At 43.0% G+C, this 24317-nt stretch overlaps 2 protein-coding genes across 2 annotated transcripts; one reads left to right on the forward strand and one right to left on the reverse strand.

Moving 5' to 3' along the window:
• The first annotated feature begins 2906 nt into the window (after positions 1-2906).
• Positions 2907-16241, forward strand: LOC139376143 (insulin-like growth factor-binding protein 3). Its single transcript, XM_071118384.1, has 4 exons — positions 2907-3399; positions 4854-5110; positions 7897-8016; positions 15040-16241. The coding sequence occupies exons 1-4, from the start codon at positions 3036-3038 to the stop codon at positions 15163-15165; spliced, it is 867 nt and encodes a 288-aa protein (XP_070974485.1). The 5' UTR covers positions 2907-3035; the 3' UTR covers positions 15166-16241.
• Positions 16242-19712: 3471 nt separating this feature from the next.
• Positions 19713-24241, reverse strand: LOC139376144 (insulin-like growth factor-binding protein 1). Its single transcript, XM_071118385.1, has 4 exons — positions 23594-24241; positions 23113-23252; positions 22467-22595; positions 19713-22245 (listed from the first exon to the last, which is right to left on the reverse strand). The coding sequence occupies exons 1-4, from the start codon at positions 23940-23942 to the stop codon at positions 22120-22122; spliced, it is 744 nt and encodes a 247-aa protein (XP_070974486.1). The 5' UTR covers positions 23943-24241; the 3' UTR covers positions 19713-22119.
• Between the last annotated feature and the right edge of the window lie 76 nt (positions 24242-24317).

The following is a 24317-nucleotide window of genomic DNA, read 5'->3' on the forward strand; positions in this document are numbered from 1 at the left end:
ATTCATACCATTTGATCATTGTTCAGTTGAGAGGGTCTCTCCTCGGATCCAGGTGATGGGTTGTCAGGAAGAGCTTCAATCCCTGGTAGCTGGACCTGTTCACTCTCGAACATGCCTTGTGGATGGTAAACGGTTACAGAGGTCATGACAAGTTATACTGTAGGTGATTACGTGGACCAGCTACCATACACAGCCATATATTTAGTATAATTGAAGTATTTAGAAGTATTTACTAACAGTGTAATCCCTGAACCAAAAATGTCACAAACTGTGCTTGGATTCCGTGTGCAGAAATGGAGGTAGAACAGTTGTCAGTTCATTGTCAGTTCATTTTTCCACCCCCTAGCAGAGACTCGGGTAAACAACCATCCACAGGCCCTCCCGTTCCATAAGGTCCACCTGTTGAAATGCATTTTCTCCATGTCAAGCACCACAAGAAACAAGCATTAAAAAAATACCTGATGCTTAAGTGCCATTGTCAAAATGAATACAATGTTGCTAATCATAAAAAAAAAAGGACATTAAGATTTACATTTGTATGTCAAATCTGATTAGATTTCCATTCTTGTAAACATATTGGGCCTCGCTGAATTGCTTTATTACTGTTACAAGCGATTATTACCGTGTGCAAGCTTTATGAGTCATGCAGGCCCTGCTAATCGGTTGTTGGGGTAGGGAGCAACCAATCAGAGCTGGGGGAGGATGTGGCTAGAGCTGTAGTCACCTAATATATTTTATAAAGGACAGCTACTGTGAGTTGCCATGTACTGTATAGACACGGATCCAGAGGATGGGCTATCAGCAAGAGCTTCAATCCCTGGTAGTTGGACCTGTTCACTCTCAAACATCGGATTATAGATACTGGCAGAGGTCATTACAGGTTCATATATTAAATGAATAAAGCAATACTGACATTGTGGCTTAGCGGTAACGCACCAGATATCAAGGCATGTGCGATTAGCGCTACCCAAGGACCTGTCACTTGTTTCCTACTGTCTTGGTAATTGTCAAAAATCCCAATATTTTTTTAATTTTTTAAAAATTAAATCAAATGCAAACATATGCATGATATCTACAAAAGTATGTGGACACCCCTTGAAATGACTGGATTCGGCTATTTCATCCACACCCATTGCCAAGGGCGCAACTTGACACAACTGTGAGAAGCATTGGATCCAACATGGGCCAGCATCCCCGTGGAACGCTTTCGACTCCTTGTAGAGTCCATGCACCGACGAATTGAGGCTGTTCTGAGGGCAACTCAATTTTAGGAAGGTGTTCTTATTAAAGTTTTGTACACTCAGTGTACAGCCACGTATCATTGTTGTTATTGTTATTTTTGTATTGTTGTTCAAATGGTTGTATGTAGAATGAACAAAAACCATCAACACATTTCAATAGCTATATACATACCATTCGATCATCGCTGCGTTGTGTTGTCAGGACAAGCTACATTCCCTGCAGTCTGGAGCTGGACTCACTCCCTATCTCTCTTTCCACTGGAGACCTTTCTCATCCCATGACTCGCCAATCCATTTTGTCATTGTACTCTTCCTGGACACACAGACACCGAGCCTGAAAACTTGGTCAAAAGCATCTATTTTTGGCCCTACCATTGATGCATGACAAGTGCATTATGAAACATTGGTGCACACTTACATGTTGAACGTGCCCTTAAAAAGGGTGGCACCTGCCATGGCCATTGTGCACTACTTAGCACAGTCTGAAGTCCTCTTCTTTGTTCCAGTAGCCACTGTCACACATTGCAAAAATTGAAGAAATGTTGGGACTTTGTCCACTTATTTCCAACAAATACACACTTGTGCATGTGTGATATAGGACAAAAATGAACACCCCCCAAATTATTAAGTTGGTCACCGATCAGGGTTTTAAAGTGCCCTTTATTGATGTGTAATATTGTTATTGTAGTTGCAATAAAAACAACAGCAATTTGGTAGCATATCAAATATATTGCTGTGTTGCTATGAGAAACATATCCTAGATAATAATTGTTGTAATAATAAGGCTTCTCTGTACAGTTGTTTCCGAGTGGCCTAAAGAAACTAACAACCTGGTAAATTTACTGGCATATCCAAACATTTGGGGGCACAGGTGCCATCCCACTGGCCACACACTGGTTGAATCAACTTTGTTTCCACATCATTACAATGAAATCATGCTGAACCAACATGAAATAGACATGGAATTGAAGTGCCCAACTGAATCAGATATTATCTCTAACTTTGGAATGCTTTGGGCTATCAACTCAGTTCCAACTGCATCTGAAACAACAGACTCTCCACTTGGTATAAACATTAACTGGAAGCTAAATATGTATTTACATTTTTTTTTTTATTAGGGGTTAATCCTCTTCCAGTGAGGTTGATTTAGCCACGTTTTATTTGTCTTTCAGGCAAGTGTTCTAGCAATTTCCTTGGCATAAGTTTTTTTATTCTTGTTAAAACTGGTATTCTATGAAGTTCACATAAAATACCCTGACTGAAATCAAGAGCCCTTAGAACAGCATCAAACATCTTATATTTTGTTATGTTCATCCAATTTAAGTTTGAAAAGATTTAATTAAACTAAAATAAAGTTATTGTGGTGGCATACCTAAAGAGAAACAATCTGTTTGAGAATAATTAGTCATTCAATCACTCCCTACTCTTCTACATTTGCACACACTGTACATAGATCTTTCTATTTTTCTTTTCTTTTGTGTTATTGACTGTATGGTTGTTTATGTGTAACTCTGTGTTGTTGTGTTTTTATCAGGTGGATTGTTTCCTATTTAGATTGCTTATTTGATTAATTATTTGCACACAAACAACTTTTAAGGAAGTTTTTTCAGAAAATATCAGAGTGGAAGTTAAAGTAATCCCTCCAATCCCTCACTTAGGCAACTCAGAGGGGGTGTGACTTTGCAGTGGATGGCTGTATATATTGAGACGATAAATCCAAAGGGGCTTCATTTGTATGAAATGCAAAGTTAAATTCAGGACAATACGCGCCAAGACCCTTCTGATATCATCACCATGGAGACATGTTTTCGCAGACTTTGGATGACAGTTGTTCTGGCATCGATTATGCGGAGATCAGTCGCAGTAGGACCGGTTATCCGGTGCGAACCATGTGATGCTGGAGCCCGGATACTGTGCAAGCCGTTGCCCAAGGACTGCGCGGAGAGAGTTCGCGAACCGGGCTGCGGGTGCTGCACGACTTGCGCGCTGGCCTTTGGAAAGCCGTGTGGAGTGTACACGGGGAGATGTGGCTCCGGAATGACATGCCAGCACCAACCCGGCGAGACGAAACCTCTCCAAGCTCTGCTGGAAGGACGAGGGCAGTGTGCAAACGCGACCATTAAAAGACCTGTTGCCACTTTAATCAATGAGAGACAAGGTAAATGCCAAGATGATGACGCAGTTTGGAAAGTTTTTTAAGAATGCTTTGCCAACTGATTATTACATTATAATGATGACGTGAGCTGTAAAAAGATCGATAATTGTTTTGCTTGTCATCTGAAACATCTTGATGTAAAGCAGCCTAAAATATAATTTATCATCTTGAGCTATCCGGGAAGGATAACGCCAGTCTGCGCGAAATATGTCCAATATTTACACAATTGGATTGGCAAACAATTATACTGTGTAACCCATTATCTGGCTGATATTGACCTTGTAATGTAACTGTATCACTGCTGTTTATGCTATTATAATTGTCACTTTGTGGAATTGTAAAACTGTGACACTGTGATACAAGGGTTTCGTGGAGATTATTGATGGGATGAGTCTTATTTGACAGATATGAATATTTATTTCAACCATCTATATTGTGGTTTCTAATTGTAAATCAAAACTGCTTTTCAATTTTGTAATCTTTAAACGATATCAAACTCTCCTCTCTACCCTCCTTTCTTCATCAGTAATTAATGTGCAACTACACTGAACAAAATTATAAATGCAACATGTAATGTGTTGGTCCCATGTTTCATGAGTTGAAATAAAAGATAACAGAAATGTTCCATATTCACAAAAAGCTTATCTCTCTCAAATGTTGTGCACAAACTTGTTACGTCCCTGTTAGTGAGCATGTCTCCTTTTCCAAGATAATCCATCCACCTAAAAGGCCACTCTAAAATGTGCAGTTTTATCACACAACACAATGCCACAGATGTCTCAAGGTTTGAGGAAGGCTGCAAGTGGTATGCTGGCTGTAGGAATGTCCACCAGAGCTGTTGCCAGAGAATTGAATGTTCATTTCTCTACCATAAGCCGCCTCCCCGTGATGGTGGTGGGGTTATGGTATGGGCAGGCATAAACTACGGACAACAAAAACAAGTTAATTTTATCGATGGCAATTTGAATGCACAGAAATACTGTCACGAGGTCATGAGGCCCATTGTGAGGCTGTTTTCATTTTTTATACATATATTTTCTTAAGGTATCTGTGAACTACAAATGCATATCTGTATTCCCAGTCATGTTTAATCCATTGATTTGGGCCTAATGAATTTATTTCAATTGACTGATTTCCTGTAACTCAGTAAAATCTTTGAAATTGTTGCGTTTGTGTTTATATTTTTGTTCAGTATATTATTAGCTTGGATGAACATCAAGGGATTGTCAAAAAAACATCTGAACCAGCACATCTAGACCATTCACATGATTCTTGTGATCCATCCACATAAATAATTATTATATATTAATAATTTACTGTATGTTTTCTTTAGCCCTTGGTGGGCTAAACAAAATACAAACATTTGAATGAAAAATGATTAAGTATTGGGAATGCTTCCAAATGTGCCACAACATAAACTCACAAACAAAACAATCCCCCCTCTCTGTTTTTGGCAGAAAATGATGGTGGTATTCAGGAGGAGGAGCGAAACACCACCACCCCAGTGCTCCAAGCCTCCTTCAGCACCAGCAGACCTCCTGTAGGCTCCCCCAGAATCCCCCATCACCCCCCTCTCCTCCACCCCGTCAAGGCAGAGGTCATCCGCAGGGAGCAGCTGAAGAGGGCCCAGAGTTACAAGATGGAGCAAGGCCCTGGAGCTCTCAGCACAGACCAACATAACTTTTCCCTGGAATCCAAGCAGGACCCAGAGTATGTAAGTGCCAGGTCCACTGTTTTCCTTTCTAGGAACAGTCTGTTAGGGAATGTTCTCCTCCTCTTCCTTCTTTGCTCTGTGTTGTGTTTTCATCCTCATTTGCTCCCCCTTCCTCATCCTTTCTCTCTCTTTCTTCCCCCTCTCCTCAGTGTTTTGGTGTTTTTCTCCCCCTTCCTCATCCTTTCTCTCTCTTTCTTCCCCCTCTCCTCTGTGTGTTGGTGTTTTTCTCCCCCTTCCTCATCCTTTCTCTCTCTTTCTTCCCCCTCTCCTCTGTGTTTTGGTGTTTTTCTCCCCCTTCCTCATCCTTTCTCTTTCTTTCTTTCCCCTCTCATCTGTGTTTTGGTGTTTTTCTCCCCCTTCCTCATCCTTTCTCTCTCTTTCTTCCCCCTCTGTGTTTTGGTGTTTTTCTCCCCCTTCCTCATCCTTCCTCTCTCTTTCTTCCCCCTCTCCTCTGTGTTTTGGTGTTTTTCTCCCCCTTCCTCATCCTTTCTCTCTCTTTCTTCCCCCTCTCCTCAGTGTTTTGGTGTTTTTCTCCCCCTTCCTCATCCTTTCTCTCTCTTTCTTCCCCCTCTCCTCTGTGTTTTGGTGTTTTTCTCCCCCTTCCTCATTCTTTCTCTCTCTTTATTCCCCCTCTCCTCTGTGTTTTGGTGTTTTTCTCCCCCTTCCTCATCCTTTCTCTCTCTTTCTTCCCCCTCTCCTCAGTGTTTTGGTGTTTTTCTCCATCCGTCTGCAGGTGATGAAATGTTCTGGTTCTGGTTGCTAACTGCTGGCGGTGGCGCATTGGTGGTGGCGGGAGATTGGCGTGGCGCAAATTTGGACATGGTAGCTCTGCCTCTGCAGCTGACTTCGAGTCAGGCTGTTTCACCGCAAGGCATCCGCGTGCCGCCCGGGGGCACGGAGGGGAGCATTGGCGGGCTGGAGGGGAGCGCCGAGCCTCAGAACAAGCTGATGATGGATTGGGCCTCTGCGTGTGCCTGTTTGGACCCTCCCTCCTCTTTCTATTTTGGATTCTGCCTTTGACTCGGCGGCAGGAGAACAAGTGCAGCACGAGGAATGAGCTTTGCTTTGCCTTGCTTTGATCAGCGACTGGAGCTGGACTTGAGGACAAGATCTGTCGGGCTCCTTTCTAGGGCCTCTTTGATTGCGCGGTTATCCCCTGGCCTATCCCTTTGTGTAAAGTATTAGAGTTTTTAAGCGGCTTACAGCAAAGCGTAAGCCCTCGCAAGGTGGTCAGATGAATTCATTTCCTATTAGTTGCCTCTTTTTTTCTTATCCCTAGTACCACCAGTGTTTGTGTACTACTGAAGGGTAGTGCTGTAGGCTACATATGGTGCTTGGTGTTGCCTTGTACCAATGATCACATCCCTGTCTATGTTCCTAGAGCATTTTGATTGAATTACAGTACCAAGTAAGCACACTGCACTGTTGGGGTTTGTGTTAGCACACTGTTTGAATTGGATAGAGTAACGCCATTAGATAACTACTTTTGGTATTTTATTAGGATTCCCATTAGCTGTTGCAAAAACAGCAGCTACTCTTCCTGGGGTCCACACAGAACATGACATAATACAGAAGATTAATAGAAAATAGCTCAAGGACAGAACTACATAAATGTATTTTTTTTACAAAAGGCACAAGTAGCCTACATATTAATACATACACACTGTTACGGATACAGTTATCCTGTGTGTGTATCCTGTGTGTGTGTGTGTTTCTTTTCTCTCATTCTCCCCTCACAGGTGAAAATCATCACTCCCCAATCAGTCAACAATCAACCCCATCATTTGTTTGTTCAAGAGCTCAATCTTTGTAATGCCATGTTGGTAGATAGCTGTTCTTGGTAGATTTCAGGAGAGCTCAATCTTTGTAATGCCATGTTGGTAGATAGCTGTTCTTTGTAGATTTCAGGAGAGCTCAATCTTTGTAATGCCATGTTGGTAGATAGCTGTTCTTTGTAGATTTCAGGAGAGCACAATCTCTTTGTAATGCCATGTTGGTAGATCTCTATTCTTTATAGATTTCAGTAGCACAATCTTTTTGAAATGCCATGTATGTAGATCTCTCTCTTTGCGTATTAACCTCTCTTTTGTTTGAGCACCTCCATATCACTTTGTCATCTCCTGTGAGTATTGTTTTTGCTTATGGTGTTTGCTGGTGGGAAAAGGGGAAACCAAGACAAGTCGCCCATGGGCATACACTACCCGTAGGTAAACTTTGTTAACACACACTAGTTAGAACTGGGCGGACCACCCACTGTATTTTGGTTAGTTAGTTAGCTGTTGTTGAAATAATTGTTTATAATATATAATTTATAATTGTTTAATAAATTGTTTCTTTCCTTGGGTCCAGCTCAGCCCCTTTTTCCTGCTCCCCCCATTACCGTGTGTTTTACAATAAACCCTGAGTTTGACGGTATTATTTCAGTTGTCCTGGTTATTACGTTCACACTTTTACTTTGTCACAATTATAATTTACATGAGTTATGTTACGCGTCTCATTACCATCCCCCCTAGACTGTCGGGCCAAAAAGGGATTCGTAACACACACAAACTATCTAGGTCAAGTAGGGGAGAGGCGTTGTGCCGTGAGGTGTTGCTTTATCTGTTTTCTGAAACCAGGTTTACTGTTCACTTGAGCAATATGAGATGGAGCGGAGTTACATGCAGTAATGGCTCTATAATTATCTGACATAATGACATAATTATCTGAGCTGTAGTGGGCAGAGTGCTCTGGAAGGAGTAATATGGGTCATTATAGTCTGGGCTTGTGTCGTCTTGTGTGTTTAGGGTCCCTGTCGTAGGGAGATGGAGAGTATCCTCAATGGACTGAAGATCACAGACATCCTCAACCCCAGAGGCTTCCGCATCCCAAACTGTGACAAGAAGGGCTTCTACAAGAAAAAACAGGTATGGAAATCATACAAACACACTGTAGGAAAAACTGCAATTTTATGAGTCAGCCACCCCAGGCTACTTTGCATTACTGAATGTGTTACAATCATGCTTTCACCAAGGAAGACCAGCCCAGATACCAGACCCCACCTATTTTAACAGTGTTACAAAGGCCAGGACAATCACCCCCATTAGAACATTGCAACTACTATAATTTCTGATCATCTTGCCACTTAGTCTTTCTTCATCAATGAAGACTCCAAAATCAGTGACTGACTCATCATGCATACAATATTCATATCTGGAGTGGATCCATTCCTCTAGCACTGCTGCAGTCGTCTTTCACTAGTTATTAGAGTCTCATCACTGCTCAGCCACACCAGTTGGGGTATACCATAGAGACAGATGGTTGGCGCTGTAGACCTGGAACCACAGACCCCTAAACCACAGCAAGCGCCCTGCACGGCTCGAAAGACGGCCATTTAACGCGAACCCTCCCAGGGAGACAGACGTCAAGGTGGCCGCCGCCACCCGCCACTACCCGTCACTCGCTCCCCATAATTGTCAGACTTTTGAAAAAGCAGTGCAGAAAATAGAAGCTTCAGCCATTTCCCACATTTGCGTGGTCCTGGTCCGCCCACAATCTGTTTATAATAAACGAGTGTCCCTGACGCATTCATATGGAGGCACTTAGTCCACTAGCGCCATCATGGCATCCACCAAAAGCAAAGCAACATTTATATTACACACCACGGCACTGAGTCTCATACCTAAAGGATGTGCCTCCATTTGACAGTCATCTCGTAACCAGCTTTACCAAAACGGCAGACTCATTGTCTTTGTTTATTTAAAATGTACGTATGTGTTTCCTCAGAGATGGCAGGCAGGGAGTGAGTGGCAGACATTCCCATGAGTCTCAGACCCAACATTTCTTATTAACTATAAATGTATACATAGTTTGAAGGATTAAGTAACTTATTTTTGAACTTATTTTGTGCATAATGTTGCTGCTACCGTCCCTTATGATGGAAAAGAACTTCAAGACATCAGAACAGCGATTACTCACCTCGAACTGGAAGAAGCTTTATCCTTTAACGAGTCCTACGCAAAGGATGTATTGCTTTCCCGGGAACAGACTCAAATCCCCTCATTTGCATAAAGAAAAGATGGAGAAAAAGGGGGGCGGCGGTTGGGCTGCCTTCTGAGAATTCGTAGGCTAGCAAGTAATCTCCCACTGCCATCCGTTCTATTGGCCAACGTGCAATCATTGGAAAATAAAATCAATAACCTAGGATCAAGATTTTTCTACCAACGAGACATTAAAAACTGTAATACATTACGTTTCCCCAAGTCGTGGCTGAACGGCAGAACAGAGAAGCTACGTCTGGTAAGAGGAGTGTCTATTTGTCAATAACAGCTGGTGTGCAATGTCTAATATTAAAGAAGTATCGAGGTATTGCTCACCTGAGGTAGAGCACCTTATGATAAGCTGTAGACCACAATATCTACCAAGAGAGTTCTCAACTATATTATTCGTAGCCGTCAATTTTTTTTTCCTGACCGACTCTGTAATACCTACATGTTTCAAGCAGACCACCATAGTCCCCGTGCCCAAGGAAGTGAAGGTAACCTGCCTAAATGATTACCGCCCCGTTGCACTCACGTCTGTAGCCATGAAGAGCCTTGAAAGGCTGGTCCTGGCTCACATCAACAGCATCCTCCCGGATATCCTAGACCCACTCCAATTCGCATACCGCCCCAACAGATCCACAGATGACGCAATCACAATCGCACGACACACTGCCCTTTCCCACCTGTACAAAAGGAACACCAGAATGCTGTTCATTGACTACAGCTCAGTGCTCAACACCATAGTGCCCATGAAGCTCACCACTGGGGCGGCAAGTAGCCTAGTGGTTAGAGCGTTGGACTAGTAACCGAAAGGTTGCAAGATTGAGTCCCCAAGCTTACAAGGTAAAAATCTGTCGTTCTGCCACTGAACAAGGCAGTTAACCCACTGTTCCTAAGCCGTCATTGAAAATAAGATTTTGTTCTTAAGAGAGTCATAGTTAATCCCGCCCTTCATTGAGTTCCTTCGCTTTGGCACCAGGAATTCGCATCAGGACCACAGCCGATGAATCGTCGGCGCAACAGAGGGGAGAGTGCACGCTGCGGTCGGCTATCCTCACGTGGACACCTGGTCAAGTCACGCGAGCGGTGTCTAACGAATCTCTGACTAGCCTAGTTAAATAAAGGTAAACATTTTAAAAAATCACAAAGCTAAGGATCCTGGGACTAAACACCTCCCTCTGCAACTGGATCCTGGACTTCCTGACGGGCCACTCCCAGGTGGTAAGGGTAGGTCTGCCATGCTGATCCTCAACACTGGGGCCCCTCAGAGGTGTGTACTTAGTCCTCTCCTGTACTCCCTGTTCACCCACGCTGTGTGGACAAACACGACTCCAACACCATAATTAAGTTTGCTGACGACACAACAGTGGCCTAATCACCGACAATGATGAGACAGCCTATAGGGAGGAGGTCAAAGACTTGGCAGTGTGGTGCCAGGGCAACAACCTCTTCCTCAATGTGAGCAAGAGAAAGTAACTGATCGTAGACTACAGGAAAAGGCAGGCCGAACAGGCCCCCAGTAACATCGACTGGGCTGTAGTGGAGCTGGTTGAGAATTTCAAGTTCCTTGGTGTCCACATCACCAATGAACTATCATGGTCCAAACTCACCAAGACAGTCGTGAAGAGGGCCCGACAACACCTTTTCCCCCTCAGGAGACTGAAAAGATTTGGCATGGGTCCCCAGATCCTCAAAAAGTTCTTCAGCTGCACCATCGAGAGCATCACCGCCTGGTATGGCAACTGCTTGGCATCTGACCGTAACGAGCAACGGAGGGTACATCACTGAGGAGAAGCCTCCTGCCATCCAGGACCTATATAATAGGCCAAGTCATAGACTGTTTTCTCGGCTACCGCATGACAAGCGGTACCGGAGCGCCAAGTCTAAGACCAAAAGGCTCCTTAACTGCTTCTACCCCCACGCCATATGACTGATGAACAATTAATCAAATGGCCACCGGTCTATTTACATTGACCCCCCGCCCCTCCTCCATTTGTTTTGTACTCTGCTGCTATTCACTATTTATTATCTATGTATAGTCCCTTCACCCCTACCTACATGTACAAATTACCTTGACTAACCTGTATCCCTGCAAATTGACTCGCTACCGGTACCCCCTGTATATAGCCTCGTTATTGTTATTTTATTGTCTTACTTTATAATATTTTTTGCTTTGTTTATTTGGTAAATATTTTCTTAACTCTTCTTGAACTGCACTGTTGTTTAAGGGCTTGTAAAGTAAGCGTTTCACGGTAAGGTCAACACTTAAACAACTTAATAAAGTTGGATTTGAGTTTACGTGCAGGCTTTGAAGTTAGATGACGGAAATGGCAAAGTGATTATGATTAAAGCAGCTTTTAAATGCATTTTCTTCTGGATTTTTTCTTATTATTATTACTTTTATTAGATTCCAAGCTACTGTTTAGTGGAGTTATTCTTTGACTCCAAGTCCATCTTTTGAATTACTCTGCCTCGAAAATATATATTTTTTTTACCTTTATTTAACTAGGCAAGTCAGTTAAGAACAAATTCTTATTTTCAATGCTGGCCTAGCAACAGTTGGTTAACTGTCTTGTTCGGTGGCAGAGCAACAGATTTTTACCTTGTCAGCTCGGGGATTCGATCTTGCAACCTTTCGGTTACTAGTCTGCTCTAAACGCTCGAAGCCCTAAGCTACCTGCCGCCCTGTAGTACCCATAAAAAATATGACCCCACCTCTCAGCATGTGGAGTTGACTAAAATGATATTACTCGATGGTTTGTATAGATTAAATTATCACAAAACATATTTGTTAAAATATGAGAAATTAATCGATAACGGGGGTCAATATTAGGTTTAAGATGCTGTAGATATGATAGTCATTTTTTGACTAAACAGTCCAATACATACACTTTACTGTACCCTATCACTTTTACAGGGTTGAGATTATTTTATGGACTCTGGGGTCAGATACCAAGACAAATTTAATATCAAGCAGAGAAAGGGTTGACTTCCATTCTGATCTACTCTTTTACAGAGTGATGCTGTTTGTTCTCCTTTCTTTCAAATGAATTCCTGCATGTTTTACTAGAGAGGACTCTGACCTTCAGTAAAATTGGCAGTAAAATAACAGCACTTGTGTTGCTCCAGAGACTCTGTAAGTCATGTGTAGTACCCATAATTTGGAGCTGTGGGGTATAATCAGCAACAGATGACTTGTACTGGCCACCGGCTCACTGAAAATAGATCTTGGGTCTCAGTTGTTCACAAACGGGCCTAAGCAAATATTTGACCAGGTTTCTGTTTACCTTAAAGCTCTCTATATGTGTGTGGAACTGGAGGTAGACCTTAAAAGCAGCTGAAAATACCACCAGCGTGCGTCCCATGGCCAAGTCTCCTCCGTTCCTCAGCACAAAATGGACGTTAATGTCCTTAACCATTTATTGTCTTACTTCCTTGCGTCCTTTTTTATTGCCATTGTGCTAGATCAGTGGTTCCCAAAACTTTTTATAGTCCATCACCCCGTCAAACATTCAACCTCCAACTGCGTACCCCTTCTAGCACCATGGTCAGCGTGCTCCCAAATGTTGTTTTTTTGCCATCATTGTAAGCCAGCCCCACACACAATACAATACATTTATTAAACATAAGAATGAGTGTGAGTTTGTCACAACCCGGCTCGTGGGAAGTGACAAAGAGCTTTTATAGGACCAGGGCACAAATAATAATATAATAATAATCAATAATTTTGCTCTTTTTTAACCATCTTACATATAAAACCTTATTTGTTAATTGAAAGTGTTGAATAACTCACCACAGGTTAATGAGAAGGGTGTGCTTGAAAGGATGCTCATAACTCTGCAATGTTGGGTTGTATTTGAGAGAGTCTCAGTATTAAATCATTTTCCACACAATCTGTGCCTGTATTTAGTTTTCATGCTAGTGAGGGCCGAGAATCCACTCTCACATAGGTATGTGGTTGCAAAGGGCATCAGTCTTAACAGCGTGATTTGCCAAGGCAGGATACTCTGAGCGCAGCCCAATCCAGAAATCTGTCAGTGGCTTCTGATTAAATTAAAGTTTCACAGAACCGCTTGTTGCAATTTCGATGAGGCTCTCTTGTACAAATATCGGTAAGTGGACTGGAGGCAGGGCATGAAAGGGATAATGAATCCAGTTGTTTGTGTCGTCCGTTTCGGGAAAGTACCTGTGTTATTCCGCACCCAACTCACTCAGGTGCTTCGCTATATCACATTTGACATTGTCCGTACGCTTGCGTTCATTTGCACACAATAAATCATACAATGATGGAAAGATCTGTGTGTTTTCTTTGTTAACACAGACAGAGAAGAGCTCCAACTTCTTAATCCTAACCTTCATTTTGAGAGTTCCTGTAATCCTATATTCAGATCATTCAGGCGAGAAAAAACATCACCCAGACAGGCCAGTCGTGTGAGAACCTCGTCATCATGCAAGCAGCAGTTAGACAAGTGAAAATTATGGTCAATAATGAAAGCTTTAAGCTTGTCTCTCAATTTAAAAAAACAGGTCAATACTTTGCCACTTGATAACCAGCGCATTTCTGTATGTTGTAAAAGCGTTACATGGTCGCTGCCCATATCATTGCATAGTGCAGACAATACACGAGAGTTCAGGGACCTTGCTTTAACAAGGTTAAACATTTTCTTTCGTGACAAAAACGTCTTTCAAGCTGTCAGTCATTCCCTTGGCAGCAAGAGCCTCTCGGTGGATGCTGCAGTGTACCCAAGTGGCATCAAGAGCAACTGCTTGCACGCGCGTTACCACTCCACTATGTCTCCCTGTCATGGCTTTTGCGCCATCAGTACAGATACCAACACACCTTGACCTCCAAAGTCCATTTGATGTCACAAAGCTGTCCATTCGTTAAAAATATCCTCTCCTGTTTTCCTGGTTTCCAGTGGATTGCAGAAGAGGATGTCTTCCTTAATTGACCCCCCATAAACGTAATTGACATATACCAGGAGCTGTGCCAGGCCTGCCACGTCTGTTGACTCATCCAGCTGTAATGCATAGAATGAATTGGCTTGTATGCGAAGCGTATAACATCTCCTGCCGTGTCGTGTAACAGTGTTGTTTGATGAAGGTATTGTCTGTATATTTTTTTTTTTTGCCTTTTCCCCCAGCATTGTCCCAGCCATATCCACGGAAGCAGGAAGAATTAAGTCCTCCACAATAGTATGGGGCTTGCCTGTCCTAGCCACTCGGTAGCTCACCATATATGATTCTTCTAGCCCTTTCTTATTAATGATATCTGTTGCTTTTATACACATCTTACTCAAAAACTCCTGTGGTTTATTTTTCAAATTGCCATGTTTTGTTTCTAAATGTCTGCGCAAGAGTGAAGGTTTCATCGAGTTGTGAGATAGTACTTTTGCACATATAACACACTGTGGCTGAGGAAAGGCACTACTCCCAATATAAGTGAACCCCAAATCAATGTAGTTCTCATTATATTTGCACCTCTTCGATGGCCCAATGTCCCTGTCTGATGTTCGGGGCAGTAGATCTTCACAACTGTCAGTGTCCAATGCTAGCTGGGATAACAACAAATGTAGAATTACTTATGCTAACTTTGGACATGCTCGTGGAAGCAGAAAAACTTGTGTCGTCGTCAGGTGCAGATGTAGTACTGCTGGTAGTAGCAGTACTACCAGTACAGCTGGTATGTGTCTCGATGGACGCGGGCCTTACTAAATGGACTGTTAAAAAATGTGAAGATTCTTTGGTATCTAAAAAAAAATTTTTTTTTAAATGTGAATAACATTTTTATTTGGCGTACCCCCCAACGGCATTGGGAATACCTGGAGATGATCTCCGGTGTCTATTTAATAGTCTAAATCTTTTTCTAATATGCTCTTTCCCTGTATGTCTCACTTTCTCACACAGTGCCGTCCATCCAAGGGCAGAAAGCGAGGGTTTTGCTGGTGTGCCGATAAGTATGGGCAGCCATTGCCAGGTTTCGACGGGAAGGAGAGAGGAGAAGCTCAGTGCTACAACTCAGAGAGCCAATAAGACAAGAGCAGCGAGAAAGAGCCAGAGAGAGAGAGAGAAATACACAGAGAAACTAAGGATATCGGGATTCCAAAATTATTCCAAAATGGCTGGGCCTGGACATGTGTGATGACTCTTTGGCACATGGGACCTTATGGAGGGCAGAGCAGGGGGAGTGGCTTGAGAAGAAGACAGGACTCATCCAATCACACTCCTTGCTCCCTCCTATGCTATGTGCTGCTCCTATGTACTGTAAACAGGGTGTGGGTGGATTCTCCATAGACTGAAAGGGCAGACCAGACTTGGTATATGTAACTCTAAGGACACATGATACGTAATCATTCATTCCATAGCACAGGGCTAGCTTTGATGATTACATACTTGACGACAGAGGATCATATACAATACTTGTCTCGACCCTCAATGAGAGGCGTACACCAACGCACAGCTAGGTGGCACTATACCCATGTGTGTGCGTGTTTGTATGGCTGCATGATATGATTATATTTGTATGTGTGTGTGGTTCTGTATGTTTGATATGTTACTGTATGTATTTGTTTAAATGTGTGTGTTTGCGTGTGTCTGTGTGTACAATACAAGAGTGTCTCTTTGTCTATCCGTGTAACTGTATGCTGTGGGATGCTGGTGTGCGACCACCCTGTGGCACAGTACAATGTCATAAAATGCTTTCCCACTTTGTGCCGGAGGGTACATAACTTAGATTTTAGTCCATTCGGTATCTCTCTGTAGGATCATTGTCCTCTCCTCAGGACCCTTTAAGGGAGTTGACTATAAAGCTTGGATGTTGTTCTCACCTATCCTTTGCAACTCATATACACTGTGTACCAAACTTTAGGAATACCTGCTCGTTCCATGATGTGGACTGACCAGGTGAATCCAGGTGAAAGCTACGAGCCATTATTGATGTCACTTGATAAATCCACTTCCATCAGTGTAGATGAAGGGGAGGAGATGGGTTAAAGAAGGATTTTTTAGTCTTGAGACAAATAAAATAAAATTGTATTAGTCACATGCGCCGAATACAGCAGTGAAATGCTTACTTACTTGCCCTAACCAACAATACAGTTTAAAACAAATATGAATAAGAATAAGAAATAAAAGTAACAAGTAATAAAAGAGCAGCAGTAAAATAGCGATGGTGACACTATATACAGTGGGGTACCGGTACAGTGTCTATGTGCGGGGACTGGTTTAGGTGAGGCAATATGTACATGTACGTAGAGTTATTAAAGTGACTATGCATAGATTATAACAACAGAGAGTAGCAGCGGTGTAAAAGGGGGGGGGGGGCAATGAAAATAGTCTGGGTGGGCATTTTATTAGATATTCAGGATTCTCATGGCTAGGGGGTAGAACCTGTTTAGAAGCCTCTTTGACCATTTTTAGGGCCTTTCTCTGACACCGCCTGGTATAGGGGTCCTGAATGGCAGGAAGCTTGGCCCCAGTGATGTGCAGGGCCATACGCACTACCCTCTGTAGAGCCTTGCGGTTGGAGGCCGAGCAGGCAGTGATTCAACCAGTGATTCTACAGCTGAACCATGCTCTCGATGGTTCAGCTGTAGAACCTTTTGAGGATCTGAGTACCCATGCTGAATCTTTTTTTTATGTTGAATTTTTCCCCCCTTTTCTCCCCAATTTCGTGGTATCCAATTGTTAGTAGTTACTATCTTGTCTCATCGCTACAACTCCCGTACGGGCTCGGGAGAGACGAAGGTTGAAAGCCATGCGTCCTCCGAAACACAACCCAACTAAGCCGCACTGCTTCTTAACACAGCGCACATCCTTCCGGATGTCTTCCGTAACAGCTGGTATTCTCATGCATGTTTAGTGTTATTTGCCTCGAAGTGAGCATAGAAGTAGTTCAGCTCGTCTGGTGTAGGCTGTGTCACTGGGCAGCTCTTGGCTGTGCTTCCCTTTGTAGTCTGTAATGGTTTGCATGCCCTGCCACACCCGGCGACTGTCAGAGCCGGTGTAGTACGATTCGATCTTAGTCCTGTATTGATGCTTTGCCTGCTTGATGGTTCGTCAGAGGGCATAGCGGGATTTCTTATAAGCTTCCGGGTTAGAGTCCCGCTCCTTGAAAATGGCAGCTTTAGCCTTTAGCTCAGTGTGGATGTTGCCTGTAATCCAAGACTTCTGGTTGTGGTATGTACGGTCAGTCACTGTGGGGACGACGGTCACTGTGGGGACGACGGTCACTGTGGGGACGACGGCATCGATGCACTTATTGATGTGGTGTACTCCTCAATGCCATCGGAGGAATCCCAGAACATATTCCAGTCTGTACTAGAAAAACAGTCCTGTAGCTTAGCATCTGCTTCATCTGATCACTTTTTTATAGATCAAGTCACTGGTGCTTCCTGCTTGAATTTTTGCTTGTAAACAGGAATCAGGAGTATAGAATTATGTTCAGATTTGCCAAATGGAGGGTGATGGAGAGCTTTGTATGTGTCTCTGTGTGTGGAGTGACGGTGATCCAGAGTATTTTTCCCTCTGGTTGCACATTTAACATGCTGATAGAAATTTGGTAAGACGGATTTAAGTTTCCCTGCATTAAATTTTAAGAAAATCCTGTTTTCTTATGGCAAAATACATCTCATTTGGTGCAGTCTTAGTGCCAGCATCAGTCTGTGGTGGTATGTAGACCGCTACGAAAAATACAGATGAAAACTCTCTAGGTAGATAGTGGGGTCTACAGCTTATCATGAGATACTCTACCTCACGCGAGCAATACCTCGAGACTTCCTTAGATATCATGCACCAGCTGTTATTTACAAAAATTCATAGTCCGCCGCCCCTTGTCTTACCAGACGCCGCTGTTCTATCCTGTCGATACAGCGTATAGCCATGATAATGTCTCCGTGAAGCATAAGATATTACAGTTTTGAATGTCCCGTTGGTAGTTTAATTTTCCGCATAGGTCGGCAATTTTATTTTCCAAAGATTGCACATTTGCTAGCAGAATGGAAGGAAGTGGGGGTTTATTCGATCACTTATGAATTCTCAGAAGGCAGCTCACCCTCTGGCCCTTTTTCTCCGCCTTCTCTTCACGCAAATGTCGGGGATCTGGGCCTGTTCCCAGGAAAGCAGTATATCATTCACATCGGGCTTGTCGGACTCTTCTTTTCGATAATAAGAGATGGTAGCAGCAACATTATCTACAAAATAAGTAAAAAAATAAGTTACAAACAATGCAAATAAACGAACAAAAACCCAATTGGTTAGGAATCTGTAAAATGTCAGTCTTGTTGTCCGGCGCCATCTTGTCAATGCCAACCCTCTTGCCACATGGATTGTGTGTGTGTTTATTCAGAGGTTGAATGGGCAAGACATAATATTTAAGTCTCTTTGAACGGAGTATGGTGGTAGGTGCCAGGCACACCGTTTTGAATGGGAGTTTCATGCTCAACAGTTTCCTTGTCTGTCAAGAATTGTCTTAAAGCCACAGGACATCCAGCTGACTTATCACAGCTGTAGGAAGCATTGGAGACAACAGGGGCCAGCATCCCTGTGGAACACTTTCGACACCTTGTAGAGTCACATATCCTGACGAATTGAGGTTGTTCGGAGGGCAAAAGGTGGTGCAACTCAATATTAGGAAGGTGTTCCTAATGTTTAGAACACTATCTAAGTACATTCCCTACACATCTACCAGTGGAACATATTTCTGCTGGATTTCAATGTACCAGAGAGAGGGGAGGGACATTCCCCACAGTCAATGGTGTGGTCGTTCTTCCTCCTCTCTGTCAGTTTGCATAAGCTGGTTACTGGGATAAAGTCTTTCACGACTGTGTGCGTGTGTATTGTGTGCGTGTGTATTGTGTGCGTGTGTATTGTGTGCATGCGTGTGCCCACATGTTTTTGAGCCTGTTCTTCTGTTTTCAAGATATACATTTTCACCATTTAGTTGTGTCTAGATTCAAGGCCAATATGCTCTATACAAATAAATGCATTAAAGATGACGCCAGCTTCTATTGCTATGTGATTTATATTTGCGTGCTGTCTGGATTTCTAAATATCCATGATTGTTATTAATGAAGCTGAGATTCCGAATAGTTTTTTTTTACAAACTAACTTGATGATAACCCTCAATTTTGCCACTAGAGATTCTGTTGAGGGTGAATGTCTTTGTTAGAGGAAGTTGGAGATATTAGCATGTTGCTAGCTCTGGAAGTGTTTTAGGTTCAAACAAGGGATCTGTCAAAATGATTACCCTATTCAGTATGCAGTGTTCCACTATTGACCAGGTCTATAGTAGCACACTATAGGTAATATGTTACTATTCTAAACTCAGGATCTTGAACACTATCTTGTAATTTTTTTTATAATCATTTGTTTGCGAAACAGCTGTTCTCCTTGCCTTGAGGTTAAAGCCAGGGGATATATAAGGACCTCTGGTATGGGGGAGAGTGATTTTGTACATTTCCTCACTTCAAATAAATACTTAATTTTATGAAGTTATTGGCATTGATGTCTTCATTCAACTCTCTCCACATTTGCCGTATTCTTACATGCCCTATGTTACCGAAACATGTACACAATGACCACTGAGGTTAACATGTTTAATGAAAGCACAGAATATCAACAGAGTAACTATCATAGCCCTTACAAAAAAAAGATTGCTGTTTTAAAACTGCTGTAAAAGTGCAGTAACTGCAGACGGCTGTGGTATTTTGGACGAAGTCAATTGCAGAATGACCGCAGTGCACTGCACTCACACTGCAAACTTAATGCAATCCTTTTTCGTAAGGGAGGCTATACATGTAAAATTGTATTTAAAAAATGACATTGTAAAAACGCAAATAAAGTATTCGCAGCATATCTCAAAACATAAACTCAGCAAAAAAAAAGAAACGTCCCTTTTTCAGGAACCTGTCTTTCAAAGATAATTAGTAAAAATCCAAATATCTTCACAGATCTTCATTGTAAAGGGTTTAAACACTTTTTTCCATGCTTGTTCAATGAACCATAAACAATTCATGAACATTTACCTATGGAACGGTCGTGAAGACACTAACAGCTTACAGACGGCAGGCAATTAAGGTCACAGTTATGAAAACATAGGACACTAATGAGGCCTTTCTACTGACTCTGATAAACACCAAAACAAAGATGCCCAGAGTCCCTGCTCATCTGCGTGAGCATGCCAGGGCAATAAATTGCAATGTCTGTACTGTGAGACGCCTAAGACAGCGCTACAGGCTCAGACTGTCCGCAATAGGCTGAGAGAGGCTGGAACCCACCGTCGCTGGACCAGACAGGACTGGCAAAAAGTGCTCTTCACTGACAAGTCACAGTTTTGTCTCACCAGGGGTGATGATCGGGTTCGCATTTATCGTCGAAGGAATGAGCGTTACACTGAGGCCTGTACTCTGGAGCGGGATCGATTTGGAGGTGAAGGGTCCGTCATGGTCTGGGGCGGTGTGTCACAGCATCATCAGACTAAGCTTGTTGTCATTGAAGGCAATCTCAACGCTGTGCATTACAGGGAAGACATCCTCCTCCCTCATGCGGTACCCTTCCTGCAGGCTCATCCTGACATGACCCCCCAGCATGACAATGCCACCAGCCGTACTGCTCGTTCTGTGCATGATTTCCTGCAAGACAGGAATGTCAGTGTTCTGCCATTGCCAGTGAAGAGCCCTGATCTCAATCCCATTGAGCACTTCTGGGACCTGTTGGATCGGAGGGTGAGGGCTAGGGCCATTCCCCCCCAGAAATGTCCAGGAACTTGCAGGTGCCTTGGTGGAAGAGTGGGGTAACATCTCACAGCAAGAACTGGCAAATCCAGTGAGGAGGAGATGCACTGCAGTACTTAATGCAGCTGGTGGCCACAGCAGATACTGACTGTTACTTTTTTCTGTTAGTCACATGTCTGTGGAACTTGTTCAGCTTATGTCTCAGTTGTTGCGTCTTGTTACGTTCATTCAAGTATTCACACATGTTAAGTTTGCTGAAAATAATCGCAGTTGACAGTGAGAGGACGTTTCTTTTTTTTTTGCTGAGTTTATTTCTGACCCACTGTCAGGAACAGCGGCTTGACATATAATAAATAGACATTTAGTCATGGCATCAAATGAAACCAAAAGAGATAAGACGTCATTTCAGACAAACAAAACAATGACTTTACATGAGGAGGGCGGTGTGTGCGCCGACGAGTGTCACAACAAACCCCTGCTAAACCAGAAGACCTGCACAGACCAGTAGAGGTAGATAAAAGACTAAACAGTGGCTTGAATGAGCAGTGACATGTTTGTGCCTGGCCAACAGATGCGTACTTGTGGCACTTTAAGTATTTCCCCGATGCCCATTGAGAAAATATCAATGAGAATACACTCCGACACTGTCAACATGTCGACTGAATGAGTGGATGTGTTGTTTCATTTACATAAGTCCACTGGGTTGAATGAATCAAAAACAGATTCTGAAGACCCTGGACCGGGTTTGGCAGAGCTGGAGACCTGTGGTCTTCAGAGATGGAGTTATTTAGTCAGAAACACAAATGTATACACTGTTGCCCTATTTACAATCAGAAAATAGACAAACATATAAATAATCTAAAAATTACGAATGGTTCATACTAGTAAGCACATACACGTTTTGAATAAATAAGGCGTGATACGTCATGTAAATAAATTAAGAGTCATTTCTATTTTTTCTTTTAAATAAAATGTTACGTGTGCTCATGTGAATGAGAGTGTTTTTGTACGGATTTGTAGAAAGAAAGTCAGTGTATTTGGTGGATGTTGATGTGTGTAGGTATGTGTTAAGTAGTGTTTAAGCTGAGTAAAAAATGACACAGTATATGTCCATACGCGTCTGTCCATGCGTATGTGTGTGTGTGTGTGTGTGTGCATTCATGGGACTGTGCTTGCGTATGTGCAGGGGTATGTGAGTGTGTGTTATGTGCCCGATTATATGCATACTGTAAATGTATGTCGGAGCGTCCATGCTTTAGTGAGTGAGCTCCTGCTGACACTCTGAGTCTCCTAGTAGGTCATTTGACCCCGGGATCTTCTTCCCATTCCAGGAGGATACACACCAACACCTGGCAGGGGGTCCCACCAGAGACGACTCACACTAAAACAGAAGAGAGGGGAAAAGAGAGAGAAAGATGTTAAACGACATGGATCAGCTTAAGTACATTGCTATTTTTGATTGAACTCTCAACTAGGAACCAGAGTCTTCGTGATCCGACCACCTGGTCCTACTATCAACCACTAACGAGCAAATGCTCTTGCTAAACACACCAACGCCTTTCTATCGAGGCAGCTCCCGAAGAAGACGCGTGGGCTGCTTACCTGCTTAGCCTTGTGGAAGCCATGTTTGTCACAGTTGGGGAGGTAGAAGGTGGTGAACTTCTCTCCTAGTTCCTGCTGAGAGCTGGCTATCCTGTCGAGGGCTGCATGCAGCTCAATGTGGCAGGGCCCCTACCGGTAGGACAGAGAGAGGGCAATGAACATCTAACACATATAATACGCACAGAAATATGGACACAGAATACATATGAAATAAGTAGTTATATCTGACTGAAACAGATTAAATCACCACGTGATTAAATTCAAGGCTAATTTAATCTCAAGAGAATAACACTTTCCCACTGAGGCTTGGTGTTTTTTGTTAAAATGGCAACAGCTTCCTCTGGTGGCTAGGAGCTAAATTGACCTGAACTGTAAATCAGATTTTAGAGGCCCTTTGCTGCATTAAGCTAAAGGTAAAGAAGAAGAAAGTAAGTCCGGGTCGTATAAAGCATCTGATTTAGGATCAGTTCAGCCTTTTAGATCACAATTAATAATATTACATGGAGAGGGGGAGACCTGATCCTAGATCAAAACTCCTACTCTGAGAAGCTTGATACAATAGTCCCCAGTGGTATGTTCCACCATTACAGTCTGATGACCGAGCTACCTAACTCTAACACAAAGTCAGATTGAATACTGTGCGTACCTGTTCCACCAGGTTCTTGCGGATAACATTGACCTTGGCCTTGATGATCTCCTGATTCCCCTCATCTCTTGGGTCAAAGGGGGTGTTAAGTCCCAGGAGGTAGGGCAGGGAGCTGAGGTCTGTCAACCATTCTACTACCTCTGTGCATCAGAGAGAGAAATGAGTGGGTGAGTATAGAATTTTTAGCATTAGTTGACATGATATATTTTGTATTATGTTGTCAAAATAAGTTGATTTTGTATGAAAAGAAGGAAGGAAGTTATATTTACTCATTGTGTATTCATTCCTTGTGTTATTAACTTTCTATCATTTTTCTATTTTTCTCTCTGAATTGTTGGGAAGGGCCCGTAAGTAAGCCTTTCACTGTTAGTCTATACGTGTTGTTTATGAAGCATATGACAAATATATATATTTTTTTATCAATTCATCAATGAATCAATTATTTCAAAACTAAAACACAAAAACAGAAAGCTGAGTCTACCTTGTCCCTTGTCCTCGATGCAGATAGCCTGTCCCCTAGTGAGAGAGTAGAGAGGTCTGGGGTCTCCAGATCTAGGGCTGCATTTGAACCCCTCAGCACAGTGGGCCGTGTACACCCCACAGGAGGCCCCCTTCGCCAGGGCACATGCTAAGCAGCAGCCACATCCCGGCTCCCTTAGAACCTGCTTACAGTCTGGGGAGATGGCCGGGCATTCATCCAGTTTCTCCTGGGTACAGGGGGCACAGCGGATAGGCTCTGGACCCACCACGGGGGAAGACAAGGCCAGAGAGGCCAGGAGGGACAATGACACCGCTGCCAGCAGGGTCAACTTCTCATATAATCCAAGCATCTTGAATCTGAAATCTTCAGGTGTAGGAAGAATCTTCAAGTATAGTTATTGCTTAGTTTTCGAGTTCTTTTGACTAGCACAATATACTGTAGATAGGTAGTTCTAGGGCTCCTTCTATCCTTCTGCACTGAATTCTCCAAACAAAAGAGCTGCAGTATTTATACAGAACTCTGACCCTCAGGGAGGTTAATGTTTGAACCAGATATTAAATATTTTGGACGGACAGAGCAGCAGCAGCAGTTGTATTGGCTTGGAGGGTGGATGGATGGGTGGTTTGACCTCTGGTAGAGTGCGTAGATCTGAACTGAGGTTCACTGGAGCTGCCTGCCTGCCCTGTCGTCAATATTTACTCTGGGACGAGGAGTACAGTAATTG

Source organism: Oncorhynchus clarkii, chromosome 20, assembly GCF_045791955.1.
Source record: "Oncorhynchus clarkii lewisi isolate Uvic-CL-2024 chromosome 20, UVic_Ocla_1.0, whole genome shotgun sequence".
In the NCBI taxonomy this organism is placed as follows: Eukaryota; Metazoa; Chordata; class Actinopteri; order Salmoniformes; family Salmonidae; genus Oncorhynchus; species Oncorhynchus clarkii.

What these genes read in the sequence shown, in the direction of transcription:
- LOC139376144 (XM_071118385.1), bottom strand. Translation starts at nt 23,942, where the DNA reads ATGCTTGGATTATATGAGAAGTTGACCCTGCTGGCAGCGGTGTCATTG. An exon ending in GCAAGAACCTGGTGGAACAG is followed by an intron (nt 22,596 to 23,112) that starts GTACGCACAGTA and finishes TCCTACCGGTAG; the next exon opens with GGGCCCTGCCACATTGAGCT. An exon ending in GCTTCCACAAGGCTAAGCAG is followed by an intron (nt 22,246 to 22,466) that starts GTAAGCAGCCCA and finishes CTTCTGTTTTAG; the next exon opens with TGTGAGTCGTCTCTGGTGGG.
- LOC139376143 (XM_071118384.1), top strand. Translation starts at nt 3,036, where the DNA reads ATGGAGACATGTTTTCGCAGACTTTGGATGACAGTTGTTCTGGCATCG. An exon ending in CCAAGCAGGACCCAGAGTAT is followed by an intron (nt 5,111 to 7,896) that starts GTAAGTGCCAGG and finishes TTGTGTGTTTAG; the next exon opens with GGTCCCTGTCGTAGGGAGAT. An exon ending in GCTTCTACAAGAAAAAACAG is followed by an intron (nt 8,017 to 15,039) that starts GTATGGAAATCA and finishes TTTCTCACACAG; the next exon opens with TGCCGTCCATCCAAGGGCAG.